General features: G+C 38.8%; 1 protein-coding gene across 5 annotated transcripts in view; it reads left to right on the forward strand.

Annotated features, from left to right (window-relative positions):
* Positions 1 to 26,500, forward strand: part of PIP5K1B (phosphatidylinositol-4-phosphate 5-kinase type 1 beta) — a 360,505-nt gene that overhangs the window by 253,652 nt on the left and 80,353 nt on the right. For all 5 annotated transcript variants that reach the window (XM_036991203.2, XM_036991204.2, XM_036991202.2 and 2 more), the window contains one exon: positions 25,271 to 25,388. In XM_036991203.2, coding sequence (XP_036847098.1) covers positions 25,271 to 25,388 — 118 coding nt within the window. The remainder of the gene's footprint in view (positions 1 to 25,270; positions 25,389 to 26,500) is intronic.

The raw sequence follows: 26,500 nt of genomic DNA on the forward strand, positions 1-26,500 counted from the left end.
ATATAGATGGATCTTGTTTTTTTTTATCCAATTTAGTAACTCCATGTCTTTTGATTGGTGCATTCAGACCGTTTGCATTTAGGGTTATTATCAATAGGTATGTAGTTATTGCCATTGCAGGCTTTAGATTCGTGGTTACCAAAGGTTCAAGGGTAATTCCCTTACTATCTAACAGTCTAATTTAACTCACTTCATGTACTATTACAAACACAAACTGAAGGTCTTTTTTTTTATCCTCCTTTTTCTTCCTCCTCCATTCTTCATATATTAGGTATCATATTCTGTACTCTTTGTCTATCCCTTGATTGACTTTGGGGATAGTTGATTTGATTTTGCATCTGCTTAGTAATTAATTGTTCTACTTTCTTTGCTGTGGTTTTATTTCCCCTGGTGACCAGTATTAAACCTTAGGAACACTTCCATCTATAGCAGTCCCTCCAAAATGCACTGTAGAGGTAGTTTGTGGCTGGTAAATTCTCTTAGCTTTTGCTTGTCTGAACATTGTTTAATCCCTCATTCAACTTCAAATGATAGTCTTGCCAGGTAGAGTATTCTTGGTTTGAGGGCCTTCTGTTTCATTGCATTAAATATATCATGCCACTCCCTTCTGGCCTCTAAGGTTTCTGTTGAGAAATCTGATTATAGCCTGATGGGTTTTCCTTTGTATGTGTTCTTTATTCTCTCTCTAGCTGCTTTTAAAAGTCTGTCCTTTTTTTTTGATCTTTGCATTTTAATTATTATATGTCTTGGTGTTGTCTTCCTTGGGTCCCTTGTGTTGGGAGATCTGCTCCACCATGGCTTGAGAGACTATCTCCTTCCCCAGATTGGGGAAGTTTTCAGCAATTACCTCCTTAATGACACATTCAGTCCCTTTCTCTGTCTCTTCTTCTTCTGGTACCCCTATAATGTGAATATTGTTCTTTTTGGATTGGTCACACAGTTCTCTCAGTATTCTTTCATTCCTAGAGATCCTTCTTTCTCTCTGTGCCTCAGGTTCTTTGTATTCCTCTTTTCTAATTTCTATTCCATTTACTGTCTCTTCTACTACATATAATTTGCTTTTCAGTCCATTGTATGTTGCATTTCAGATATGGAATTTCTTAATGATTGAATCTCCATCCTAAATTCATCCCTGAGTTATTGAGTATTTTTCTGTACCTCCATGAGCATGTTTATGATTTTTATTTTGAACTCTCTTTCAGGAAGATTGGTGAGTTCAGGTTCACTTGGTCCTTTTTCTGGGGGTTGTGATATTTTGGGTTGACATAGGTTCCTTTGATGTTTCATATTTCTATGTGGCACCCTGTAGTGCCTAGAAGCTCTAGTCTCTGGTGGTCAGGGGTCACAGGGGAGCAGCACTGGTGCCTGGGGGGAGGAAAGATCTGTTTCCTGATTCCTGGCTGCAGTGCCTTTCTCCAGTGTCAGAGCAAGTGGGCCCAGCACACAGGTGTAAGCCTCTGTTCTTTGCATCTGTAGCTGTTGTAGATGTGGCCTCCCTCTGGCTGGCCTGATGCCAGCACAGTGACTGCCAGTTTGCAAGCCAGTGCCAGCAGGCCAGAAGGAAGGTACAGCAGGCTGCGTATCATAGTGGGGGATCTCAGAGCTGTGTAGCCAGTCAGGGGGATTGGGCACCTGAAGCTCCTGAACATTCCCAACCTTCTGGGCAGAACATGCCCAGACAACTTGACCTCCTATCCCTTCTCCCATGCAGCAAGCTCTATGCAAACTTTGCCCCTTCAGCAGCCCTCTCACTGCTTGAAAGCCTCTCAGGCCACCTGTGTTTCCTTTGTCCCAGAGCAGCCGGATGTGTATCCCTGTCCTCCACAAACAGCTGGAATCTCAGTTTCTCAAATATTCCGCCTGTCTTAGCTTTCCAACTCCACTAATCTCCAGAGCACCATGCAGTGTAGGTTTGTGCTCCAAAGCAGATCTCCAGGGCTGGCTCTTCAGCAGTCCTAGGCTTCTGCCCCTTCCCTGCTCCGTTTCCTCCCACTGGTGATCTGGGGTGGGGGAAGGACTTGGGTCCCACTGGATCAAGGCTTTGGTACATTACCTGTTTTGTGAGTTCTGCTCTGTTCTCCAGGTGTATGCAGTCTCGTGCAGCCTTCTTTCCTCTTGCTCTTTTAGGATTAGTTGTATTAACTATATTTTCATATGATAAGTGGTTTTGGGAGGAGTTCTCTGTCTCACCTCTCATGCTGCCATCTTAAATCTCCTGAATCAAGTTAGTTGTGTTTTCATACAGTTGTGAAATATACAGAACATTAACAGGTATTTTCCATGCTTTTCTAACAAATGATATTTCAGTGTATTTTCTGGTATAGTTTTTAATCATAACATGGAAATCATTACTGGGTTGGACTATTTGTTGGGTAATCCATACTGGGATGGATCCTTTTTCATACATGTTGACAGTAAAGCTTCACACAGCAAGGTGTTAACATCAGCCACTTCAAAATGGGCATCCCATACCAGCTCCTATCTATGTTTGAGAGATGATAGTGGTGAAATCCCCAGGCACTGAATCTCTCCGAGCTCTTCCCCACTGTCTTCCCCATTCAAAACTAAGACACACGTAAGTCTTACCTAGGTCATGCTGGGGGTTTTATTTGTAGGGGCAGGTGGTACTTACTATCTGCCTTACTATGCCCTTACTATCCTACCAAACCCAGCTCTTTGGGCACAGTATTTAGCTTCTCAAGACCTCATCTGCTTCCTGTGTGAAACTGTATTGATGTTATCTACCTTAGTGAATTGCTGAAACTGTAAATGAGAATATATATGAAGTACCAGGCTCAGTGCTTCAGTGAGGGGCCACTGTTACTATTATTAAGAGTGGTAATCATTGTTGTTTGACCTTAGGCACAGTATGCTTAAAACTACAAAGTTTCTTAAACTTTTTAAGAAACCAGGGACTCAGCAGTGGTTCTGTAACATCTTTCAACATTAATAGATAGTAACCGCACTAGAGTGGGTGTGGATTTAATAATATGGGTAACTGTTGAACCACTGTATTATTGTACATTTGAAACTAACACAAGATTATATATCAGTGATACTTCAGTTAAAATAAAAAGACCATGGACTCAGAAGTTTTAAACAGGACTCAGCTATTTATAAGAACTATCACCAGGCGGATAGCAGTACTCCCCAGCCCAGGCACTGGGACCACCACACCCATTTTTCCTAACACAACCATGTTACCAGATATCTTTTGCACCTGAGCATATCCTACACCTCCCATTCCAGCCCCTTCTGGGAATTGCTTTATGATCTGCCAGAAAAGACAGCCTTGTTATCCCAAGTAAACAAACTTCAGTACGGAAGACTGATAATACACTTTTGAAAGAAGGTCAAATATACATTCGGTAACCAGAGGAATTACAGTGTTTGTTCAGAAAAACAAAGGAAAGTGTGATATTAAAAATCTGTAAGAGGGTCTTAATGGTTGTTCAAAGGAGTAACACTGATATATTTGTTGAGTTTTTAATGCATTATGAGACACAAAATTCTTTTGATTATAGAGATTAATATATTTCCTTATTTTTAAAAAGCTGGCCATTATTTGGCCAACACCTCTACTTTAAAAATTAGGACGCTAAGATGCATAGAGGTGACATTACTTTCTCAACATCACTCAGATAGGTTGTAGCAGAATCTGGGTCCTTCAATTCTGAATCCAGTGACTTTTCCATTGGTCTTTTCTTAAATATTATAAGGCATGATGATGTCTTTCTAAAATCATTGATTGGTGAAGTCTGAAATTATTTACAGGAGCATTTGTTTTCCCTTAAACTGTTTTTCACTGAAACTCTGTGCCATCCAGAATTATAGCTAGTGTTAATTATAGGTTGTCAAGACCTGGCACTGTGCCAAGTCTTTTCGTTAGTTATTAATTATGTACTTGTAACAGAACTGGCCTCAGCTTTGATGTTTACAGTGGGTATTTGGTTGTTCCTGGCAATTAGTAGGAAATTGTCCTACACAAGCAATATTGCATAGAGTGGATTGGGTGACATCATCTCTCCTGCAGTGTGAGGATTAGTGTTGATAAGACAAAGCAGGTCATTCTCACCAAGACAGATGAACTTTTGTTCATCCAAATGTTGTGTATCTTATTCCCTTAATTTATAATATCTTCCATACATGAAGATATAAACTCTTTCCTCCTTTTCACTTCTTAAACCTGAAAAAAAGTGGACTCCAACACTTTAAAGACAAAATGTTCTTCTATTTCTATTTTTAGTGTCTGTCAATTAAGAAAATACATATGGACATATGAAATTGAGTGCCTCTTGCAATTATTCTGGAGTCCCACCAGGCTCTCTCATTCACTGTCTAGTAACGGTTTGCCATAGCAAGTCCAGGGTGTGCAAAAAATGGTTTCTAATGTTTTCCTTCTGGCTTTGCGAAGTAGTATGCTGGAGCCTGCTCCTTCTGACTCATGAAAGTCAGCTGTCAAATTTTGTGAGTAGTTGTTAAGTATAGCCATGATTATAAATTAAATTACATAAACTTACAGTAAAGTGGATTACATTTTTTAAAGTAATGCTTAAAATCCATCCCTTCCCAATTATTTTACTACTGTTATTTGCTCTTGAGGTTATTTATATATGATAGCTGTATAGTGGAAATACCGTATAGTGGTATGTCCTATGCATTTCTTTCCAACTCCTCATTGAGTGACACCATATGGGCAGATGGAAGTATAGGTATTCATTTCACAAGCAATTGTCAGGTACTATAAGTCAGGGCTAGATTGACTGTTTCATTGATTTCCCATTTCTTTAAACTTTAAAGTGTGCTGTATCTATAGCCATTGCATTGTCAATAGTGCAAAAAATTGAGGAACTATTCTTCCAGTATTTGAAAACTATTTTCTTATTCCACAGAGGAGTCTCATTTCATTGACAAATGAGTGAAGTTCTGACAGAGGGCTTTATTTCACATTTGTCCTATTTATGTAAAGGAAAATATCAGCCATCGTCACATCAGAACTACACATACAGTGCAGTCAGAGGTTGGCTCTGGATGCAAAAGTTTTATAAAACTCAGCAGAAGTATTCTGTGGCAATGAGCTATATGGAAGTTACAGTAAAGACTAGTGCATATCTTTTGTAAATTGTGTACTACACGTTCTTTGTCAGTAAAATTTATAATAAACTGATATGCATGTAGCTTTTCCTCAAGAACGCTGGTTATTAAACCTTTACCAGTATGCCACTGCTTTTTTGTGCCACTGAAGTCCATATAATGTCTGTTTTCTTTATTATAATCCTCAGTAATACTACTAACAGCTAAAATGTATTAAACACAATGACAGACTTTATGAGGAACCTTACTGAATCCTCACAAATGCTGTTATATTGCCAGAGACAAGAAAACAGTGAGGAAGGTAAATGCAGGCACCTTCAGCTTCCATGGAAAACAGGACTTTTAACAGGTCCCTTTCCGGGGGCAAGGAGCGCAGTAGACACTTGCATATAAGTTATTCACAGCAGCCTTGTGGTAAATAAGCAAAAAGATTTTTGTCACTATTATATGGATAAAGAACAATCTCAGAGAGATGGAGTCACTGCCCAAGTCCCAGCTAAGTAACTCTGGTTAGAAGAGGAAGCTGTGGGAGTGAAGTAAAGCTTTCAAGTGCCTGCTCCTAAATCACCTCAAATTCAATACCACAACTTCACCTGGGGAAATGCTGTGGAGAACTCAACATGGCAACTACTTGGAGAGCTTTTTAATAATAGCTAATGAGAAGTTTCATGTAAATGGGATTTAGACACACATATGAAAGATACGCATTATCCAAAATGACTAGAGTTTGAATCAGACTTCAAAAATGCATGATTTAGACTACTCAGGAGTAGGCCGACTAGATGGGAAAGGGTATAATTTCAGTGACAGGTTGCTACCCACATTAACACCTAACAAAAAGTCAGGTATATACGAGCAGTGTAAAATAATAGGTAGTGTGTTTTGTAGTGTTTTACAATGGGCCTAATCATTTATCAGTTGACTTCTGTGTGCTCTCTGGAAGGTAGAATTGATTGAGTGTGACTTGTAGTAAATAGCTACATATCTGATCCAAAGCAAAGCCAATGGTATTCAGAGCTCCTAAATTCCAGACAGGTCCAGCCTGCAGACTGGAATGCCAACCCTGCCAGGCACTCTCAACACCAGAGAGGAGCCAGCACTGAACCTCAAAGGCACAGGCAGGACCTTCAGCAGTGGCCAACACCCTCCTCATTTTTTGTTGGACTCCCAGGATGGGTCATTCTGGTCCTTGGTCATTCACAGAAGCATACCACACCATTTCTGGGCTGCATATCGCTTTTTTTCTTTTTGATTTTTGATGTACAACACAGTAATTGAACAATTACATACATTACAAAATGCTCACCACAGTGCATATTTACCATCTGACACATATGAAGTTATTACAGTATTATTGACTCTATTTCCTATGCTGTATTCATCCCCTTGACTTAATTATTCTATAATTGGAAGTTTGTACCTCTTTATCCCAATTAGCATAATACCTTTCAGGTACACGCATGTTGTCCCAAATGGCAAAATTTTATTCTTTTTATGGTTCAATAATTTTCTATTGTTTAAGTATCACATCTTTACCTGCCCATCAGTGAACACTTAAGTTGCTTCCATACCTTCCTTATTCTAAATAATACTGTTGTAAAAATAAGGGTGCATATATCTTTTCAAATTAGTGCTTTTGTTTTCTTCAGGTAAGTACCCAGAAGTGGAATACTGGGTTGAATAGTATTTCTAGTCTTACTTTTTTTAGGAAACTCCGTACTATTCTCCATACTGGTTGCACTAATTCACCTTGCTAACAATCATATCTTCTCTTTTTTATATTAGCCATTCTGACTGTTATGAGGTGTTATCTCACTGTGGTTTTGACTTGCATTTCCATGATGATTAGATATTGAGTGTCTGTTAGCCATCTGTATGTTGTCTTTGGAAAAATGTCTTTTTACGTCTTCTGCCTATTTTTAAATTGTATTTTTTCTTGGTTTGAGTTCAATGAGTTATTTACTTAATCCCTTATTTGGTATATCATTTGCAAATACATTTCTCCCATTCAGTAAGTTGCCTTCTCATTTTGTTGGTGGTTTCTTTCACTATGCAGAAGCTTTTTACTTTACTTGATGTATGTTTATTCTTTATGAGTTTTATGGTTTCAGGTCTTATATTTAGGTCTTTGATCCATTTTGAGTATATTTTTATAGACAATATAAGACAGTGGTCCAGTTTCATTCTTTTGCATGTAGCTGTCCAGTTTTCCTAGCACTATTTATTGAAGAAACTTTTTCTCCAGTATATATTCTTGCCATATATTAACTTACCATATAAACATGGATTTATTTCTGCACTCTCAATTCTAGTCCATTGATCTATGTGTCTATTTTGGTGCCAGTACAATACTGTTTTGATTACTATAACTTTGTGGTATGGTTTGAAACCAGGGACATGATAACTCTACTAATATTATTCTTTCTCAAGGTTGCTTTGGCTATTCAGGATCTTTTGTGGTTTCATGCAAATTTTAGAATTATCTGCTCTAGTTCTGTGAAAAATGCTACTGCTGTTTTGATACAGATTGCATTGAATCTATACATTACTTTGGGTACAATGTACATTTTAACATTTTATTAATTCTTCTAATCTATAAACATGGGATATCTTTCCACTGAAGACAACTGAAGTTGTGTCTTCATCAATGTCTTCAGGTTTTCAGAGAACCTGTCTTTCACCTCCTTGGTTACATTTATTTCTAGGTATTTTATTCTTGTTGATGCAATTGTAAATGGAATTTTCATTTCTTTTTCTGCTAGTTATTACAGATTTCTGTATATTGATTTCTGTGTATTAAATTTGTATCCTGAAACCTTACTCAATTTGTGTATACTAATAATCTTTTGGTGGAGTTTTTAGAGTTTTCTATATGTATAGTATCATTTCATCCACAAATATTAACAATTTTACTTCTTCCTTACCAACTCGGATGCCTTTTCTTTCTTTTTTCTGTCTGATGGCTATGGTTAAGACTTCTGGTACTATGCTGTGTGAGAGTGGTGAGAGTGGGCATCCTTGTCTTGTTCTTGATCTTAGAGAAAAAACTTTTAGATCTTAACCATTAAATATGACAGTTGTGAGTTTGTCATATATGGCCTTTATTATGTTGAGGTATGTTCACTCTATACCCACTTTGTTGAGTTTTTATCATGAATGTATGTTGAGGTTTGTCATGTGCTTTTTCTGCATCTATTGAGATGACCATATGGTTTTTCTCCTTCCTTTTCTTAATGTGCTGTGTCACATTAATTTGTGGATATTGAATTATCCTTGCATCCCTGGAATAAATCTCACTTGGTGGTGGTGAATGATCCTTTTAATGTATTTTTTAATTCAGTTTACTAATATTTCATTGAGGATTTTTGCATCTGTGTTCATCAGAGATATTGGTCTGTACTTTTCTTTTTTTGCAGTAGTTTTGGTATCAGGGTGATGCTGACCTCATAGACCTTAGAAGCATTCCTTCCTCTTCAATTTTTGAAATACTTTGAGAGGATAGGTTTTAACTCTTCTTTAAATGTTTGATAGAATTCCTTATGCATTCATAGATGCATACCACACAGTTTCTGGGCTGCACATCATTCTTACACTTTTCTAAGCTCATATTTCTTTTTTGTTTTATTTTGTTTTTAGATTTTAACATTTACTTATGACAATATAATACATTAATTTTGAATGCCTATGGAAAATTTCTCCCAAGTATTATTTTCAAAAAAGTTACATGGGAAATAGTAAATATGCAAATTATCAAAGTTTAATCATGCTAAATATATTTAGCAGATAAACATAGTTCCTGTTCTTATTTTGCATGGGTGATTATAAACTTTTCCAACAGAACTTATTTTTTACAACATGCATTTTTAATAAATATTATATATTTATTAAGGTATACAACATGATGATTCAATATCCATACCTAGTGACATGTTTACTACAGTTTAAGATCTACTTTCTACAACTTTCAGATATATACAATACAATATTGTTAGCTAAAGTTACCATGCTGTATATTCATTCTCAGGAATTATTTATATTTGGAAACTTTAGCACCAGTGTTTGCTTATGTAATGAGAGCACCTGAAATCTACTTTCAGCAAATGTCCAGTATACAATACAGTAGTATCAACCATGGTTGCCATGTTGTATATTAGATCCTCAGAATTTAGTCATCTTATAACTGGAAATGTGTACCCTTTGACCAACATCTCCTATTTCCTCCATCTCCCCACCCCTACTTAACTATCATTCTACTCTGTGTTTTTATGTATTTGACTTTTTGAGATACCACGTACAAATGAGATCAAGAAGTATGTTTCTTTTTCTGTCTATAAGCCAGCATTTCTTAAAAGTATAGGTTCTAGAATAATCTGCTTCAGAAACAAATTATTTAAAATGCCATTTCCTGGATCTTTTGGTAATTCCCATGCACATTAAAGTTTGAGAACCACAATTTAAGCAGGTGGATGCTAACCTTTGATTCTAAAGTACCTGGTTTTGTTGCTTATAAGATGGGTTTTGCTGTAGAGAGATTATTAAAACTGAGCCATGATTTGAAACCAGGATGAGTCCCAGTTCTTCTCAGAAACACTGATACTATATACTTACCAAATCATCTCAGCCAGGCATCTCCCATCATTTGCCCCCCTGGGACTCTTATTACTGTCTCCCTAAACTGCTTATTTCTGATGATACAGGACAGGGTGTTGACCTGTCCAACAAAAGCTGATAGTTTCTGTGACATTTTCCAATTATTCAAGTCAAAGCTTATAATTAGTTTTGCAATGGGTTAGCCATGTATGAGAGAACTTCCTGCACCTCTTTAAAGCCAGCAGGCACACCGAAAATCAATTCTGCTTATGGTTTTCTGATAGCCCTGAAGAGTTATAATTATAATATACATCTGTAATAGCAAAGCTGCCTTATCTCCTCTTGTAGCCTGTAATCTCCCAGCAGCTTCTGCAGACTTGATAGCAATTTGGATACTGTTGCAATTATGCCACTTATATGCTGAGGGTATTGGTTTCAACGCTGCGTGTTTTTAGTGCACTGATAGGAGGGCCTGAGTAAAGCCGGAAAGCAAAGACACAAACAGTATCAAAAGATCCCTGGTAAATAATAAAGGCTCAACAAATGTTTGGTGGATTCTATTGAAAGAAGGGCCTACTTTTTAACAAGAGACAATGTGGTAATGTTTAGAAAAGAATAGGAGTGGTACTTTTCTGAGGTATCCAAAATACAAGTTTCCTGATGGTTAAGGTTGTTGGTGGCATGGGCTGAAAAAAGAGGGAAAGTTAGTGAGCCAGCCTACTTCTCAAGGCCAGGGTTTCCTTTCAGCCCTGATTCCACCTGATTGGTGTGCTAGGGCTGCCATAGCAAAGCACCACACACTGGGCAGCATAAACTACAGAAATGTGTTGCCTCACAGTTCTAGAGACTAGAAGCTGAGATGCTTCCTTCTGAGAGCTGCAATGGGGGAAGGGGGATCCTCAGTCACATTCTGAGGAACTGGGGGCTAGGATTTCAACATATGAATATTAGAGGGACACAGTTGAACCGATAATACCATACCTCTGAACAAAGCTTAGATTTTCTGGATTGTGTTTCAGTCCTGACAGGACGCAAGTGTAAAGAGATCACAGAGTATCTGCCTGCAAATAACCCTCCTGGGAGCTGTGTCATTGAGATTAAGCACAGAGGGATGACGGAGCTGATGTTGGGAATCATTTCCTGTTTACTTTCTCTTAAACCCTTATTAGTTCCATTAGCTTACATAGCAAAAAGCACTTGCATTTCTGCATACTGTACTTCTGATATTTTACTCTGGTCTCAAACTTCAATTTTCTGGGGAAATTGAGAGAGGGCCAACTAGGCTAAGCTCGAACGACCTGCCTGGTCAAATTCAAAAAATTCTGATTTTTACAGAGTAGGAAAATGGGTCCCAGAGAAGTTAAATGGCTCACCCAAACACAGCATACACAGCGTACACAGCTACTTAGTGCTAGGTTATTACCAGAACTCAATTTCCCCTACTCTTGTCCTAGTTCATTCTTCCACATACCATGCTGCTCCTCCCAGCAATGGAGGACAGAGGTTCCCTGATTTAAAAGGTTCCCAATTCCTCTTGCTTTTAGGGTGCCTTTCTCTCACCAGAGAATACAATCTTTTCAGTGCATGCCACTTCTCTTGGGATGTTTGGTGGACTGGTCCTATTACAATTTTTTTATTCCCCTAAGCCTTACTTCTGGGACCTACTTAAATATATTCTCTCCCATCTCCATGCGTAAATGCTCTGGGAAGAGAACTAATCCTGACATTAGGCACTGCCAACATTGAACAGGAAAACATGTTTTCCAAGAGAGCAGAAGCCATTCGGTATTATAAAGTCCAATAGAAATTCTTTTTATTGTCAAGGATTTTAATTTTTTTTCTTGTTTTGGGTGGGTTTTTTTATTGTTTGCCTTATTATATTTTACAATGATGATGATACATAGTTTTTTATTCTTTTTAGCATTTATCATATTTAACTTTTATTGAAGATTTTTTTAAGTCAGTGACCCAGCCATGTCTTACTATTTACCAACTTACTTTTTGCTTTTCACAGTACCTGGAACAAAGTATGCACTTGAATGGATGATTTATAGTTTTGTAGTAGAAAAGCAGATACTGTTTTTGACACTGACAGTTCATTACCAAAATATAATTTATATATAGTAAAGTGCACGAATCTTAAGTGTATAGTTTCATAAATTTTGGCAAATATGTACATTCAAGTAACCATCACTTTAATCAAGAAAAAGGACATTTCCATTATACCAGAAAGTCCCTTTCTGCTTCTTCATAATGACCTTCCAGGTCATTCTCCCTTGTTTTCTTCTGGAAATTCATCATTTTAGCTTCCACATTTTGCCTGTGATCCATCTTGAATTCCTGTGTACAGGGTATCAGAGTTTACCTCCTACTCTTAAGTTAGAGATCAAGACTTGTTTATAGTTATAGATAGTGAATCAGAAACATCTGTCTGTCTTATAATTAAGCTATTGTTGCTTAATTATATGTCTGAAAAACACAGCAAAGGGCTAATTCCCTGCAATAGTTGGGTAGTTTGAGGCTATATGGTAAGATGTGGCCCCAGAGGCAGAGCTGGGTTCAAATCCAGGAGCCACCATTTATTAACTGTGGTGAGGCAGGTTAGCCTTAATATTCACATGTACAGAATAAATAGGAAGAGACCCAACGTAACAGGGTTATCTTTAATGATTAAGTGAAGTAATGTGTGTGAAACAGTCATCATAGTACGAACATCACCATCAATGATGACTGCTAGTTTCAAATGTGTGTGAGAGGGTGTTGAAAAGAAAAATAATCTCTGGAAGATATGTAGTGGGAAAGGCTCCTCCTGTTTGTAAAGGTTTCTCCCTACAGCCGCCACACACACACGTGTTCTGCTTGCTTCTGAGGCTGCTGGGGGCGGGAGCTCAGCTGCTGCCAGCTCTTTGAGCAACCATGGCTTCCTGTCCCCAGACTGAACAGACCTCAGAGTGGTGTTTGTTTCTCTCATTACAGTTCCTGCAGCTGGCGTGGGCCTCCAGCCTTCACACACACAGGGAGAGAGGAAAGTTAAGTCTCAGCACTAGACCCACGTGGCAGCCACGGTCGATTCCAAAGACAGAGACTGCCTCCCTGCTTGCCTCTTTGTCTAAAAATAGCTTAAGTGGGGAAACAGCAGCTCCTTCAGAGAGCCCCCTGGTTGGCCAGATGGGTCAGAAGGGTAGGTGATGAAGCAGTCTGGATGCAGTGACCATGACCAGGGGCTTCCCACTTCTGTGGATTCACACTGGGGAGTCTTGCAAACTTGCCTGTCCATCCTGCCAATGAGCTCAGCCTGATAGAGATTCTCTGTCCTGGCAAGGGCATGCGATTTGCTGCATGCAGACACTATCCAGGCTGCAGACAGGAACCCCAGTGGTTCAGAATTCCACACACATAGCAGCCTCCACTTCCCCACCCACCCCAGAGGTGGGTTTTTCAGAGAAGAGCACTTGGTGGTGGTGGCTTGACTGTCACATCAGAACTGTCTGTGTCCTGCTGGCAGGCGCCTGCCATGTGCAGTGTCCCTCTAAGACTCAACAAATATTTGCAGCCTTTCAGTGAAACTAGGCTGTACTTGTGGGTTTTCATTGCAAGTAGAGTTTTCCTGCCCACATTTCTTATCAGTTAATGTTCCGGTAGCTAAACTTAGAACAGCAGGAAGGGAATTCTTTCCAAAGTTAATGATAAATCTGCCTGTGCAAGCAGACCTCATCAAAGCCCCAGGGCACTCCCCTGCCCCCAGGAAACAGGCGGGGGTCCCAGAGTGAGGAGCACAACCCTCTGCTGGCCTTAGGCTCCCTTGCCTTATCTGACCTGGTCTTTCGGGAGGCCCTGTGAGGCGGGCTGGGCAGGGACTGTCTTTCCCATTAACAGGTGAGAACCCAAAGCTCAGAGTCGGGGCCTGCCCAGCATTACAACGGGTAATCTGTCAAGAAGCAGGGCTTGTAGCTGGGCCTCCACCCCTAGTCCAGATGCTCCCTGGGTTTTATCCCCATGGTGATCAGCCCGTTTCTAAAGCGCAAAACCTCCTAATGAGAAGCAGCCCAAATATGGCATCAATTTAAGCAAAAGTTAAAAAAAAAGACTCCACTTAACCTTGTTATTGGGAACATTATTCTTTGCACAGCCCAGAAATCATGCCTTTGAAACCAGAGGAAAATGTAACCCTAATTTACTGTTAGCCAGGCATTAACAGGATTTACAGAGTCATAAACTTCATCAATTATTTTCTAAATGTAGAATCAATCCATGGATAAAGTAGGAAAAATTTGGCTATAGGTGTAAGATAAAAATAAGTATTATTAGCTATGACAAAGGAGAGATTTAAAAATTTTTTTACGTGGATCTGATATAAAGGATAGCAGGGACAAAAGTAAAATAATATGCGAAATTAAAGATATGTTGTGTATGGTTGATGGAATAAAAAAGGTTAAGTATATTAATCACAGTTATAAAATAAAATATAAATAGCAAATATTGGGAGGAAGAGCAGAGGGAAACAGGTAAATGTCCTTCCTATTCAATCAATAGATGCTGCCTTAGGTTGAGAAAACCTTTTATTCCCTGATTCATCTAAAGATAAGAAGGGAACCACCAGAATTGCTGAGAAGAGAAAGCTTTAAAGGGCCTGTCCTTAGGGGGATGGCAGAGGTGGGGCCAGGAATCTGTTCTTTTCATCAAGTCATCTATATCCTCTGACAGACTATGAGGATATTATTGGATAAAAAATTAAGGCAGTGAGAGGATAACTTTTAAAAGACAAAAACTGCAGATCATACCATATGTTCCCTGAGCAAATATCCCCATGAGAATTAGCTATAAAATACTCATTAGGTCTTCAAACAGAAATCAGTGTGTTCCAGGCTATCAAACTATTGATGGCTGTTTTCAGAAGTCCAGCTAGGGTGATGCTCTCCAATGAAGCCAAACTAATGGCTGCTGGTAACAGAAAGGAACATTTTCATAAATGACAGAGGGGCCTGCATGGCATTAGAGAACCGTTAATGCTGCTCTCAGAGCATGTGAAACCCGTACTCCCTCCCCTTAGCTACGACGCGTGCAGAGAGCAGAGCAGCTGAAGAGTATTGGCAGCTCTTTACTTTTATAAGGGAAGATCAGAAGGGGTAGATTCAGTTTCCTGAGTGCTTTGTTGCAAGTTAGGCACAATTAGCCCTCAGATAGTATGAGTGAGAGAATAGTGGCAAAATTTGATGCAGAACCCAGGCAGACAGCCAGACTCTTAAACCCAGTCACATACATTGCTTCTAGAAATGGATCTTCCCAAGCTTTGAGGTAAGGAATGGCAGGCCCTCCAACTTGACCTCTGGGTTTTGAGGGCATTCCTCCCAAGAGACATGACCCCTCAAATGGCATCTTGAAAACACTCTTTGAAATTAGAAATTGATTCCAAATAGGCTTGTGTCCAGAAAATCAACAGTACAAGACAGAGATGGCAAGAACATTCCCAAATGTCAGAATGGAAGAGAAACGCAAAATTTATCAGTGACACAGACAGTTAAGTGAAAAATCCTTCTTAGAACAAATCTTAACTTTGTGACTTGGGGCATCTTTGAGGAAGGAGGAATTTGCTGTAGGCTAAGGAAGCATTTTTTAGGTTGAGTGGCTTATTCTTGCATTATCTCCCTACTCTTTTAATAACTACATTTCATTATTTTTTTAACTAGTGATGGCCATACATGTACACATTCTAGTATAGAGTATAAAGGTTTTTGAGCCTAGATAATACTTTATGTATTATCTTCTTGTGTGAAGCATTTCTTGATTAGGAAAGATATACCTTTATCTTCAATGTGTATAACCCTAACTGATTTGGGGGAAAAAAACAACAGAAGGTTAAAAATAAAATATTTTGCTTCCAATTTCAGCTGAAGCACAAGATAAAAGCATGGTGCGAGCCTACAGGGCTGACAAGGGTGGTCATCAGGAACCAGTTTTGCAGGTATTAGCTGACCACCCACCTCCAGCCTTTAAAAGGGTTAAAGAAGCCAAGAAAAGGGTTGGCAGATGGAATGTGATCTTTGGAAACAGCTGTCAGGGAGTGGGGCTGCCGGTCCCATGATATGTGTCCCCTAGTGTCTGACTGATGCCTGAGATCCTTGAAACTCCCAATGACTGAGCAAGGAGACTTTGCTGGTTGGCAGTGGTCTGTGCCACTCACTCATTTCTGTCTCTTTTCCATGCTTTGTTTTTCTCAGTGCTTTTGACCAGCATAACATATGTATAAGTATTTTTCTTATTGTCTGTCTTCCTCAATGCTATGCAAATTCCATGAAGCAGAAAATCTTATTTTAAACTCTGCTACGTTCTCGTACTTAGAACACGATGTGCATGAATGTGTGTTGTACATTATCACGAATCGCTCCAACAGCCCTGCATGTTCAGTATTATTCTCATTTTACATGGGGGTGGGGGAGACACTGGAGCTCAGAGGGGTTAAGAAACTCATCTAATATCACAGCTAAGAGGGGAGCCAAAATTCAAAGCCAAATGATCTAATTCCAAAGTTCATGCTCTGCCTATAATGGTTTATCAGCTCTAGTATTTGTTTCTCTAAAACATAGTCTCATCCTTTCTTGGACAATAGACAGTACCTAATCTAAGATTTTTAAGGAAATAACATGCCAGTTCTTTACTCACTCAGTTTATACTGGACAATGAGGACAGCAAATATAAAGAAAGATTAATGAATTGGTTATACAGCTCTTACTCAATGCCAAGATGTAGTAATGTCAGATGATTCCAAGTACATTTCATGGCTGATTATTTATATAGGCTTATATATTTTAGAGTTCTTTCTTATCATTTTGCTTAATCATTAAAATGTTTAGAAGTTTAAGTAGCTTTATTCTTGTTAAATATTAGTCATTCTTAAAAATGTTTTCTTAAATTGTGGCAAAGTACACATGAAGTCAACAATTTACCATCTTAACCATTTTTAAGTATACAGTTAAATGATAAGTACATGCACCTTGTTGTGCAACGACTCTCCAAAATTCTTTTCATCTTGTAAAACTAAAATTCTCTACTCGTGAACCAGCTTCCAGCAACCACCCTCTACTTTCTATCTCTTTGAATTTGGCTATTCCAGGTACCCCATGTAAGTGGAATTACAACAATATATGTTGTTTTATGACTGGCTGATTTCACTTAGCATAATGCCCTACAAGGTTCCTCTATGCTGTAGCTGCTTCCTCTTTAAGCTGAATAATAGTGCATTATATATATATATATTTATATGTATGTATGTATATATATCACATTTTGTTTATCCATTCACCTGTTGATGGACATTTGGGTTGCTTCCACCTATTGGCTACTGGGTATAATGCTGCTATGGACATCAGTGTATTAGTTTGCTAGGGCTACCCTAACAACCGCCCATAGACTAAAAGACTTAAGCAATAGAAATATGTCTTCTCATAATTCTGGAGGGTAGAAGTCTTGACATCAAGGTGTCAGCAAGGTTGGCTCCTTCTGAGGCCTCTCTCCTTGGCCTGTAGATGGCCACCTTCTCCTCTCTTTACAGGGTCTATTCTCTGTATGTGTCTGGGTCCTACTCTCCTCTTCTTATAAGTACGCAGGGCACATTGGATTAGAGCCCACCTGCAATGATCTCCTTTAACCTTAACTCTCTCTTTCCAGACCCTATCTCCAAGTGCAGATACATTACAACTTTAAGGTATGAATGGGGGACAAGGAGGCACATTTCAGCCCATAACACTGGGTGAACAAATATCTGAAACACTGTTGTCAGTTTTCTGGGGTATATACCCAGAAATGGGATTGCTGATTCAGATGGCAATTCTATTTTCAACTTTCTGAGGGACAAAATATGTTGCTTAGTAAAGCATACTTTGCCTATGTACTTTTCCTAAGCCTTTCTAGGCATCATTACTTTTCTCAAGCAAACCTCGCCACAGCTCATATCAAGCCCCATGTACTGCATTTGCTTTTGCTGGTGCATATGATTCTCCTCAAGCTCCTAGGCACATTTGCCTTGGCTATGTTGGTTTCTGCCACAGCAGTTTTCTAAAATTTCAGCAGAGATGACTGTAGAAAAGGTGTTTAATTGAAAAACAAAGTTCAGATCCTAACTGTTCAACTTCCCTATGACCTTGAGCAAGTGAATACCCCTCCCTGACTCTCAGTTTCCCTGTCTGCACAGTAGAGGTATTGGGCTGGCAAATATGCCAGGGGGCTGGGCAGGCTGAAGCAAATGGGTGTGAAACAGGGCAAGTATGAGGCAGAAGAAAGTGGTAGGGATCCTGTAGGAGTGGAGAGGACATGCCCGGTTGGAAGGCAGCAACTGCAACCTCATTGCTACTCAGAAATGTGGACTGAGTGGCCAGCTCTTCTGGTTTCTCCTAAATGGCAATGGGAAACCAGGTGCTTGTGGTAATTTTGGGTTTCTTAATTTAGCAGTAATTCAAGCTAAAAAATTTCCTTGGGCCTAAAACAAAATCTCCTTTAGTCTATGGGATTTTGTTAGGGTAGCCCTAGCAAACTAACACACCCATGTCCTCTATTTCTTTGAGCCAGATTAGGCCTTCCCACTAGCAGTTTGCAACCTCTAGGCTAGACATCCTCCAGGGTGAAGGTCCCCTGACCTGTGTTCCATCAGTATGATGTCCATATGTGACATCATACTTGCTTCTCTAAGTCTCTACTTATGGTCTCTTCACCTCAGAGCAAGTGTAATTTTTTTCTGTTAGGAAAAAGAAAATGTTTTTTGAATGATTGGCAAGTAAACCAGGGATTTATTCCAAACAGATAGTTCTAAAATGTATGTGACTTAAACTTGTCTGTCAAATTTATGATATTCCCAGATCAAAATAGCAGAATAAAGAGCCCAGATAGAAATCCACACATATATGGTCAATTAATATTCAATAAAGGAGCCATGAATATATAGTGGGAAGCCTCTTCAACAACTGGTGCTGGGAAAACTAATTCCAAACACAAAAGTAAACTCAAAATAAATCAAAGACTTGAATGTAAGTCATGAAACCATAAAACTCTTAGAAGAAAACATAGGCAAAAATTTCTTGAATATAAGCATGAGCAATTTTTCCCTGGACACATTTCCCTCAGGCAAGGGAAATGAAATAAAAAATGAACAAGTGGGACTATCAAACTAAACAGCTTCTGTACAGCAAAGGACACCATCAGTAGAACAAAAAGGCATCCTGCAGTATGGGAGAGTATATTTGTAAACAACTTATCCAATGAGGAGTTAAAACCCAAAATATGTAAAGAACTCACATGCCTCAACACCCAGGAAACAAATAACCCTATTAAAAAATGGGTAGAGGACCTGAACAGACATTTCTCCAAAGAAGAAGTACAAATGGCTAACAGGCACATGAAAAGGTGCTCCACATCACTAATCATCAGGGAAATGCAAATTAAAACCACAATGAGATATCACCTCTCACCAGTCAGGATGGCTAACATCCAAAAAACAAGAAACAAGAAATGCTGGCAAGGATGTAGAGAAAGGGGAACCCTCGTACACTGTTGGTGGGAATGTAAATTGGTTCAACTGTTATGAAATGCTATATGGAGGAACCTAAAAAAAAACAAAAATAGAAATACCATTTGACCCAGGAAGTCCACTCCTAGGAATTTACCCAAAGAAAACAAGATCTCTGATTCAAAAGACATATGCACCCCTATGTTTATGGCTACACTGTTTACAATAGCCAAGATATGGAAGCAACCTAAGTGTCTGTCCATCAGTAGATGAGTGGATGAAGAAGATGTATTATATATACACAATGTGATATTATTAAGCCATAGCAAGAAAAGAAAAATCCTCTTTTGTAGAGAGGATTTTTTGTAACAACATGGATGGATCTAGAGGGTATTATGCTCAGTGAAATAAGCCAGGTGGAGAAAGACAAACACCTTATGATTTCACTTATTTGTGGAGTATAAAAACAAAGTAAAACAGAAGGAACAAAATAGCAGTAGACTCATAGCCACCAAGAAGGGACTAGTGGTTACCAAGGGGGAGGGTTTGGGGCAGATAGTGAAAGGGATAAAGGGGCACAAAAATTTTCAATCATAATATAAGCTGGTCATGGGGATGGTAGTACAGAATGGAGAATATAGTCAATGATTCTGTAACATCTTTCTGTGGTGACAGATTGTAACCACACTAGAGGGGGTGAGGATTTAATAATATAGGTAACTGTTGAACCACTGTGCTGTATTTAAAACCAATGTAAGATTGTACAACAATGATACTACAATAAAAAACAGATAGACTGAGGTACTGCAGTTGTGGAAGCAGAGGTGATAGGCTATGTGGTGGCAGTGGAGATAGTAAGAGATGGTCAGATTATGGATATATTATAAGTGGAACCAATAAGATGTTCTGATGGACAGATGTGAAATGTGTGAGGAAAAAGAAAGAGGTCTTAAGGATAAAGCTGTGTATATTAGTTCCCTATTGCTCTGTAACAAATTATGCCCAAAACTTATAGAACTGTGAAGTAATGAATGGGTATTGTTTTAAACTGCTAAAAAAAGAAAAAAAAAGAGTATAGTCAGTATTGCCACATTACTGATGATTCATTCATTCCCATTGCTATATATATATAATTGTATAAATATGCCAAAATGTTTTCTGCTGATGGGCACTTAGGCTGTTACCAGTTTGGTACTATTACAGATAATGTAGCCACGAATGTTCTTGAATGCTTCCAGATCCATTTGATGTTGGATTTTTGTCAAATGTATTTTCTGCACCTACTGAGATGTTAATATAGTTTTTTTTTATTTCAGGCTGTTAATATGGTAAATTACATTGATTAATTTTTGAATGTTAAATGAACTTTGAAATCCTGGGAGAAACCCAACACTTCATGTATTATTCTTTTTATATATTGTTTGACTCAACTTGCTATAATTTTGAAGAATTTTTACATCTATTTATGTCTTGCATCATAAAAAAATATATCTTTCTAATACTATGTACTGAGAGATCAAGTTCAGATCATGGCCCTTAGATGCCTCATGAAATGCTTTCTTTCTTTTAAATAACTTTACTAGGATATATTTCACATACTTATAAATCCACCCATTTAAAGAACAGTTTTGTGGTTTTAGTATAGTCACAAAGTTGTATGACTATTGCCAGAATCTAGTGTTAGAACATTTTCAAAACCCCCAAAAGGAAATCCATACCCCTGACCCTGGCAACTACTAATCTTTCTGTCCCTATCGATTAGCCTATTCTGTACATTTCACCTAAATGCAGTCATACAGTATGTGGTCCTTTATGGTAAATGGAAGAAGCCAGTCATGTTTTCAAGACTCACCACATTGTTGCATATATCAGCTCATTATTTTTTACTGTTGAATAATAATCTGCTATATGAATTACTTACCCATTCATGGACTGGGGGACATTTGGGTTATTTCCACTTTTTGCTATTCTAAATAAATGCTACTGTGAACACTTATACACAAGTTTTTGTGTGGGCATGTTTTCATTTGGATCTGTACCTTGGAGTGGAAATGCTGGTTCATACTGCTTTGAGGACATACCAAACTGTTCTCCAAAGCAGCCACCATGCTACATTCCCATCCATAGGCAGGAGGGCTTCAGTTTCTCCCCATCCTCTCCAGCACTTGCTATTGACTGTCTTTTTTATTCAAACCATCCTAGTGGATGTGAAGTGGTATCTTTGTAATCCTGATTTGCATTTCCCTAAAGGCTAATGATATTGCGCATCATTTCATATGCTTATTTCCCATTTATATACCTCCTTTGGAGAAATATCTGCCCACATCCTTTGCCTATTTTTGTGATTTGGTTATTCGCCTTTTTATTGTGTCAATAGTTCTTTATGTAATCCAGATACAGGACACAGTGAGCCTCATTTTTGTCCCCCATGTAAACGAGGCTCAGAATGGTCTAAGGAAACTATTCTTATGCATATGAAAAACAGTATAAATAATAAAGATTTATTTTTTAAAGATGCCTGTTTGGTTTTATCAAATTTGACCATGTGATACTGAGGAAATGTGGCATATCTTTTTACTGAGATCATGTTGTATTTTACCTAAAACAATTGATAAATGTATCTATTAAATCCTAAAGAATTTTTTTTCTATTTTGTCTTTTCTATCTTAATTTGTCTTAACTAAACTAGTGGCTTACTCATAGTTTCCAAAAACAAAAGATAAATATTAGATTGGAAAAGACTTGCAAAATGAGTTTATGTCTAGGGAAATGAACTCTGGAACACAGGAGAACAGGAGAAAGAAAGGGATTCCTTTTTGCTGTATTTTGTACCACATGTAATACCGTTAACAAAAGAGAATATTCTGGAAGTGCTTTTCTTTTTAAAATTTTCTTATGCCCTTAATCTTATTAAAGAAAATAAATAAATATTACTACTTAAAGCTCAGACAAGAAGGGGGTAACTTAGTTTTGGACCTCATCAAGTAAGTTATAAACATTGACAAAATAACCCAGAAACTGTGAGAGATTTTAATTATATAAAATGTGAACTAAAAAAAAAAAATAGGAAGAAAAATCATGCCACATACAGATATTTTCTGACAACCTGTTTCTTGCTTTGATGTTTAATAAATTTCTGTTTCTATAAGGCTTACCCAGCCACAATTGTTTTATGCCCACATGAGGATTAAGTTATATCTTAGCAGTTGAAAGGCAAAAGCCAATTAAAGCCCATCACTGCATCCTTGCTTTTGATCCCAAAACTAATCTGAATAATGTTCCTGGCCACACAGTTCCTCTCAAAGCAGCATCCCTTGAAAGCTGGTGGTTTACTTAACCCAAGAAATCTGTGAAGGTTTATAAAATTAAGTCAACAGTTCAACGGAAAAAGGCCACATTCACCCTGCCCTTTAAAATCAATCACAACAGACTGTTTCCCAAATTGTATAAACCATCTTAGGTTTTTTGAGAAGCAAGAGGGTCTTTTTTTTTTACTCTGTCCAGAATTGAAGAAAGAGAAAAATCTAGCAATCCAAAGTGAAGTGATTTTGGTCCCTTATTTCCACATTCTCAAGTATCACTAAGTGGAAAACCTGTAGTAGATTCTAACCTCCCCACCCCTTCCTCTTACTAGTACTCTGTATTTTTAGTTTTTCATTGTATCTTTTGTGATCAGGAAAAACACAAATGAACCTGATTTATTAAGATCCTTATAATTCTTTTGACAAGTTTTTTTAATATTGAAAAGGTCAGGATTCCTAACTATGTTCACCTATCTTAGTTAATAGGTAAGTATGTACAGAAATAGAATTATGTGTAGTCCCCAGACTAGGGAAGCACAAAGGGCTCTATGTCCCATCCAGCTGGGAGGCTCAAACAAGAAGCTCAGAGGTTGACTTTAGACTAGAGTTTCCAGAAGCAGAAAGCTCTAAGCTAAACCTTGAAGGGGCAGCAGGCCCTGGTAATGAGGAAGGTGAGAGAGGAAGCCAGTCTTCTGCACTCCTGCTCCCAGGCCTGCTGCCCAGGGAGTGCCACAGCCTGCTGCCAGCTTTGTTCCACATGGCTGATGGCCAGCCCTTCTAACACCAACAACACTCTGCTACCATTGTTTGCAGATTTTGTGTTCCTGCAAAACCGTCACATGGAAAATTTCCACAGGTTTAAAACATGCATTTCAGTACAGGGAAAAATTGTGCACTCCTGAGCCCCTAAATTAATTCCCAATGGAAATGCTATCAAAATGTACCAGTCAGGACATTGGCCTTAGCAGTGTTTTTCTGGATAGGTATCACCAGGCAAAGAAAACAAAAGCAATAACATACAGTGGGTGCTACATGAAACTAAAACACACATTTTTCCAAAGATGGCCAACAGACACATGAAAAGATACTCAACATCACTAATCATCAGAGATATGTGAACCAAAACCACACTGAGATATCACCTCACACCAGTCAGAATGGCTAGTATCAACAAGATATGACAAGCACTGGTGAGAATGCAGAGAAAAGAGAATGCAGAGAAAACTGATACGTTGCTGGTAAAAATGTAAAATGGTGCAGCCACTGTGGACAGCAGTATGGAAGTTTCTCAAAAACTAAAACTAGAAATCCCATATAATCCAGCAATTCCACTTCTGGGTATTTGCCCAAAGAAAACAAAAGCACTGATTTGAAAATTAGTGCAGTGTACTATATATACACCCCTGTGTGTATTGTGACAACATTTACAATAGCCAAGACATTAAAGCAACTAAGTGTCCAATGATAGATGAATGGATAAAGAAGATGTGCATATGCATATATGTGCACGCACACACACACAGAATATTACACAGCCATAAAAAATGAAATCTTGTCATTTGGGACAATATGCATGGACCTAGAGGGTATTATGCTAAGTGAAGTAAGTCAGAAAACAATACCCTATGGTTTCACTTACATGTATAAACTAAAAAACTAAACAAAAACCCCCAGAAACTGACTTGTAAATACAGAGCACAAACTGGTGGTTGACAGAGGGGAGGGGAGCAAGGAGATGGGTAGAAATAGGTGAAGGGGATCAAAAGGTACAAACTTCCAGGCATAAAATAAGTTACAGGGATGGAAAGTACAGCATAGGGAATATAGTCAATAATATAACAACTTTGTATGGTGACAGATGGTAACTACACTTACAGTGGTATTTCATAATGTATATAATTGCCAAATCACTATGTTGTACACCTAAGGCTAACACAGTATTATATGTCAGCCATAGTTCAATTCTTGAAAATGTTTTAAAATGGACCAGTTACTGCAGCAGCTAACACTGATTATATATCATGACAAAACAGGGTTCTTTCCCGTCATAAAGATTCTCCAGTATCCCTGTGGCTCCTGTCCTTGTTCTGCTCTAAGGACACCCCCAGGCTGTCCTCACAGCACACAGGATTCAGTGCTGTGTATTTATGTGATTTGTTGGTACTCAACAGGGTAGGCCTTGGACTAGCAGCCTGGGCATCACCTGGGAGCTTGTTGGGGATACAGACTCACAGGCTCCAGGTCAGAGGAACTGAATCAGAAACTTGGGTTGTGGGGCCCAGGAAACTGGGTTTTCACCAGCCCTCCAGGGGATTCTAACTTTACATTTGAGAAGCATGGTTGGAATTGAACTCCAGAAAGTAAAAAAAAGTTAGAAAAGTTCATCAGTGCTAATGCTGCACAGGTTTTACATATCAGCAGCGCCTGAGTACAGTAAGAGGAGAACTTAAGCAGTGGAAATGGACTATTCAGTGGCAAAGCTGACCAGTGGTGTCTGGCTCCACAGATGTCCACCCTCACAAGGCCTGGGCCCCACAAGTCACCTCTCAGAAATGTGTGAAGGAGTGTCTCATGCACTGGAGTACACAGAAAATCCCCCTACTAGTAACACCAAATTATTCCAAGTCAAGTGAGTACATCTCCAGGTGTGACCACAGTTCCTTCAACCTCTTAACTGTTTTCATCCCGAAAAGCTTTCCCAGCTCAGCCTCTTCAGCTGCAACATTGGACATATCCTTGGATTTTCCTCTAGAGGCCACATGCTCATTATTCTTCTTTATTTCTCCAGTAAAGGGTTACCTTCCAGTTCAACATTTACCTTGGAAGAGGGGACCATCCACCTGACTTCTGAGCCAAATGCTCTGGAAATGCAGGATGATAATGCCTCTGTGCTTGACGTCTATTTAGTAAGTAACGTTCAGTTTCTTCTTCTTCCTGTCTGGTTTATGAATGGACACACACCATGGCTTACAGGAGAACAAGTTCTGTAAGACTAGGCATGCTTAGGTTTTAAAGAAACAACAGTACTCTGTCACTTCTGCAAATAGTGTGTCTTTTCACAAGCTGTTAGCCCAGAGGTAATATAGAGAATTGCACGGAAGAATATCTAGGCTGAGATACTAAATCACCACACATAGTAAGAGAACAAATCACCTAATGAAGAGGCAAAGTGGGGCTCCTGGGTTATTCTCAACAAAGTAATGATTTCTTTGACTCAACTGTATCCCCCGTGTATGAGTCTTCTTCATTTAGGGAATACTGCCCTCATCAATTCGTAGCTTAGGCACAGAACTGGGTTGTGGGAAGAATCTAAATTCAGCACCAAAGAATTTTGGCTCACTTCCTCCCTCAGGGGGTCACCAATCTGGGCAGGAACCTCTCTGCCGAAGTGTCCTTATTTTCCAAAGGAGAGAAATAATGCCTACCTCAAAAGCTGCTTAGTGGATCACGAGTGATTAGGTATGTGAACACCCTACAGTGCCTGTCAAGTTGTCTACAACATTAAATTGGCTTCACTGAATTGTTTGATGAGGTTGAGAACAATACCCTGATGGGCTAAACTGTAGTAGGGGAGCCTGAGTATTTTCCCTGCAAAGTACATCTCACACACATTCTCCACATCCTTGTACACCTGCACAAAATCATATGAAATGGGGATTTTCTACTCTCTTAGGTTTTTCCCAGCCTAAGCTCTTAGTAAGCAAGCTTGACATTAGGAATCAACTCCATTAGGTGTGTGTCTCATAGCAGCACATCCTCACACCCCCACTTTATGTTTCTCCATGTCCCCCAGCCTAGCGCTATATTCTCTCATGTTACTTTGCAGACATCAGTCACCCCAAATGCTGTTCTTCACCCCAAAGTCCTCTAGTGTCTTCCCCACCTCTGCCTGCGTCCTCCTTGCCAATGCCATTTCAGCCACACTTACCTCTTCAGTATTCCTCCCGCAGACTAATCACATTCCTGCCTCAGGACCTTTGCATTTGCTGTTACTTCAGGACACTCTTCCTCAGCTGTC

Source organism: Manis javanica, chromosome 2 (assembly GCF_040802235.1).
Source record: "Manis javanica isolate MJ-LG chromosome 2, MJ_LKY, whole genome shotgun sequence".
Taxonomy (NCBI): domain Eukaryota; kingdom Metazoa; phylum Chordata; class Mammalia; order Pholidota; family Manidae; genus Manis; species Manis javanica.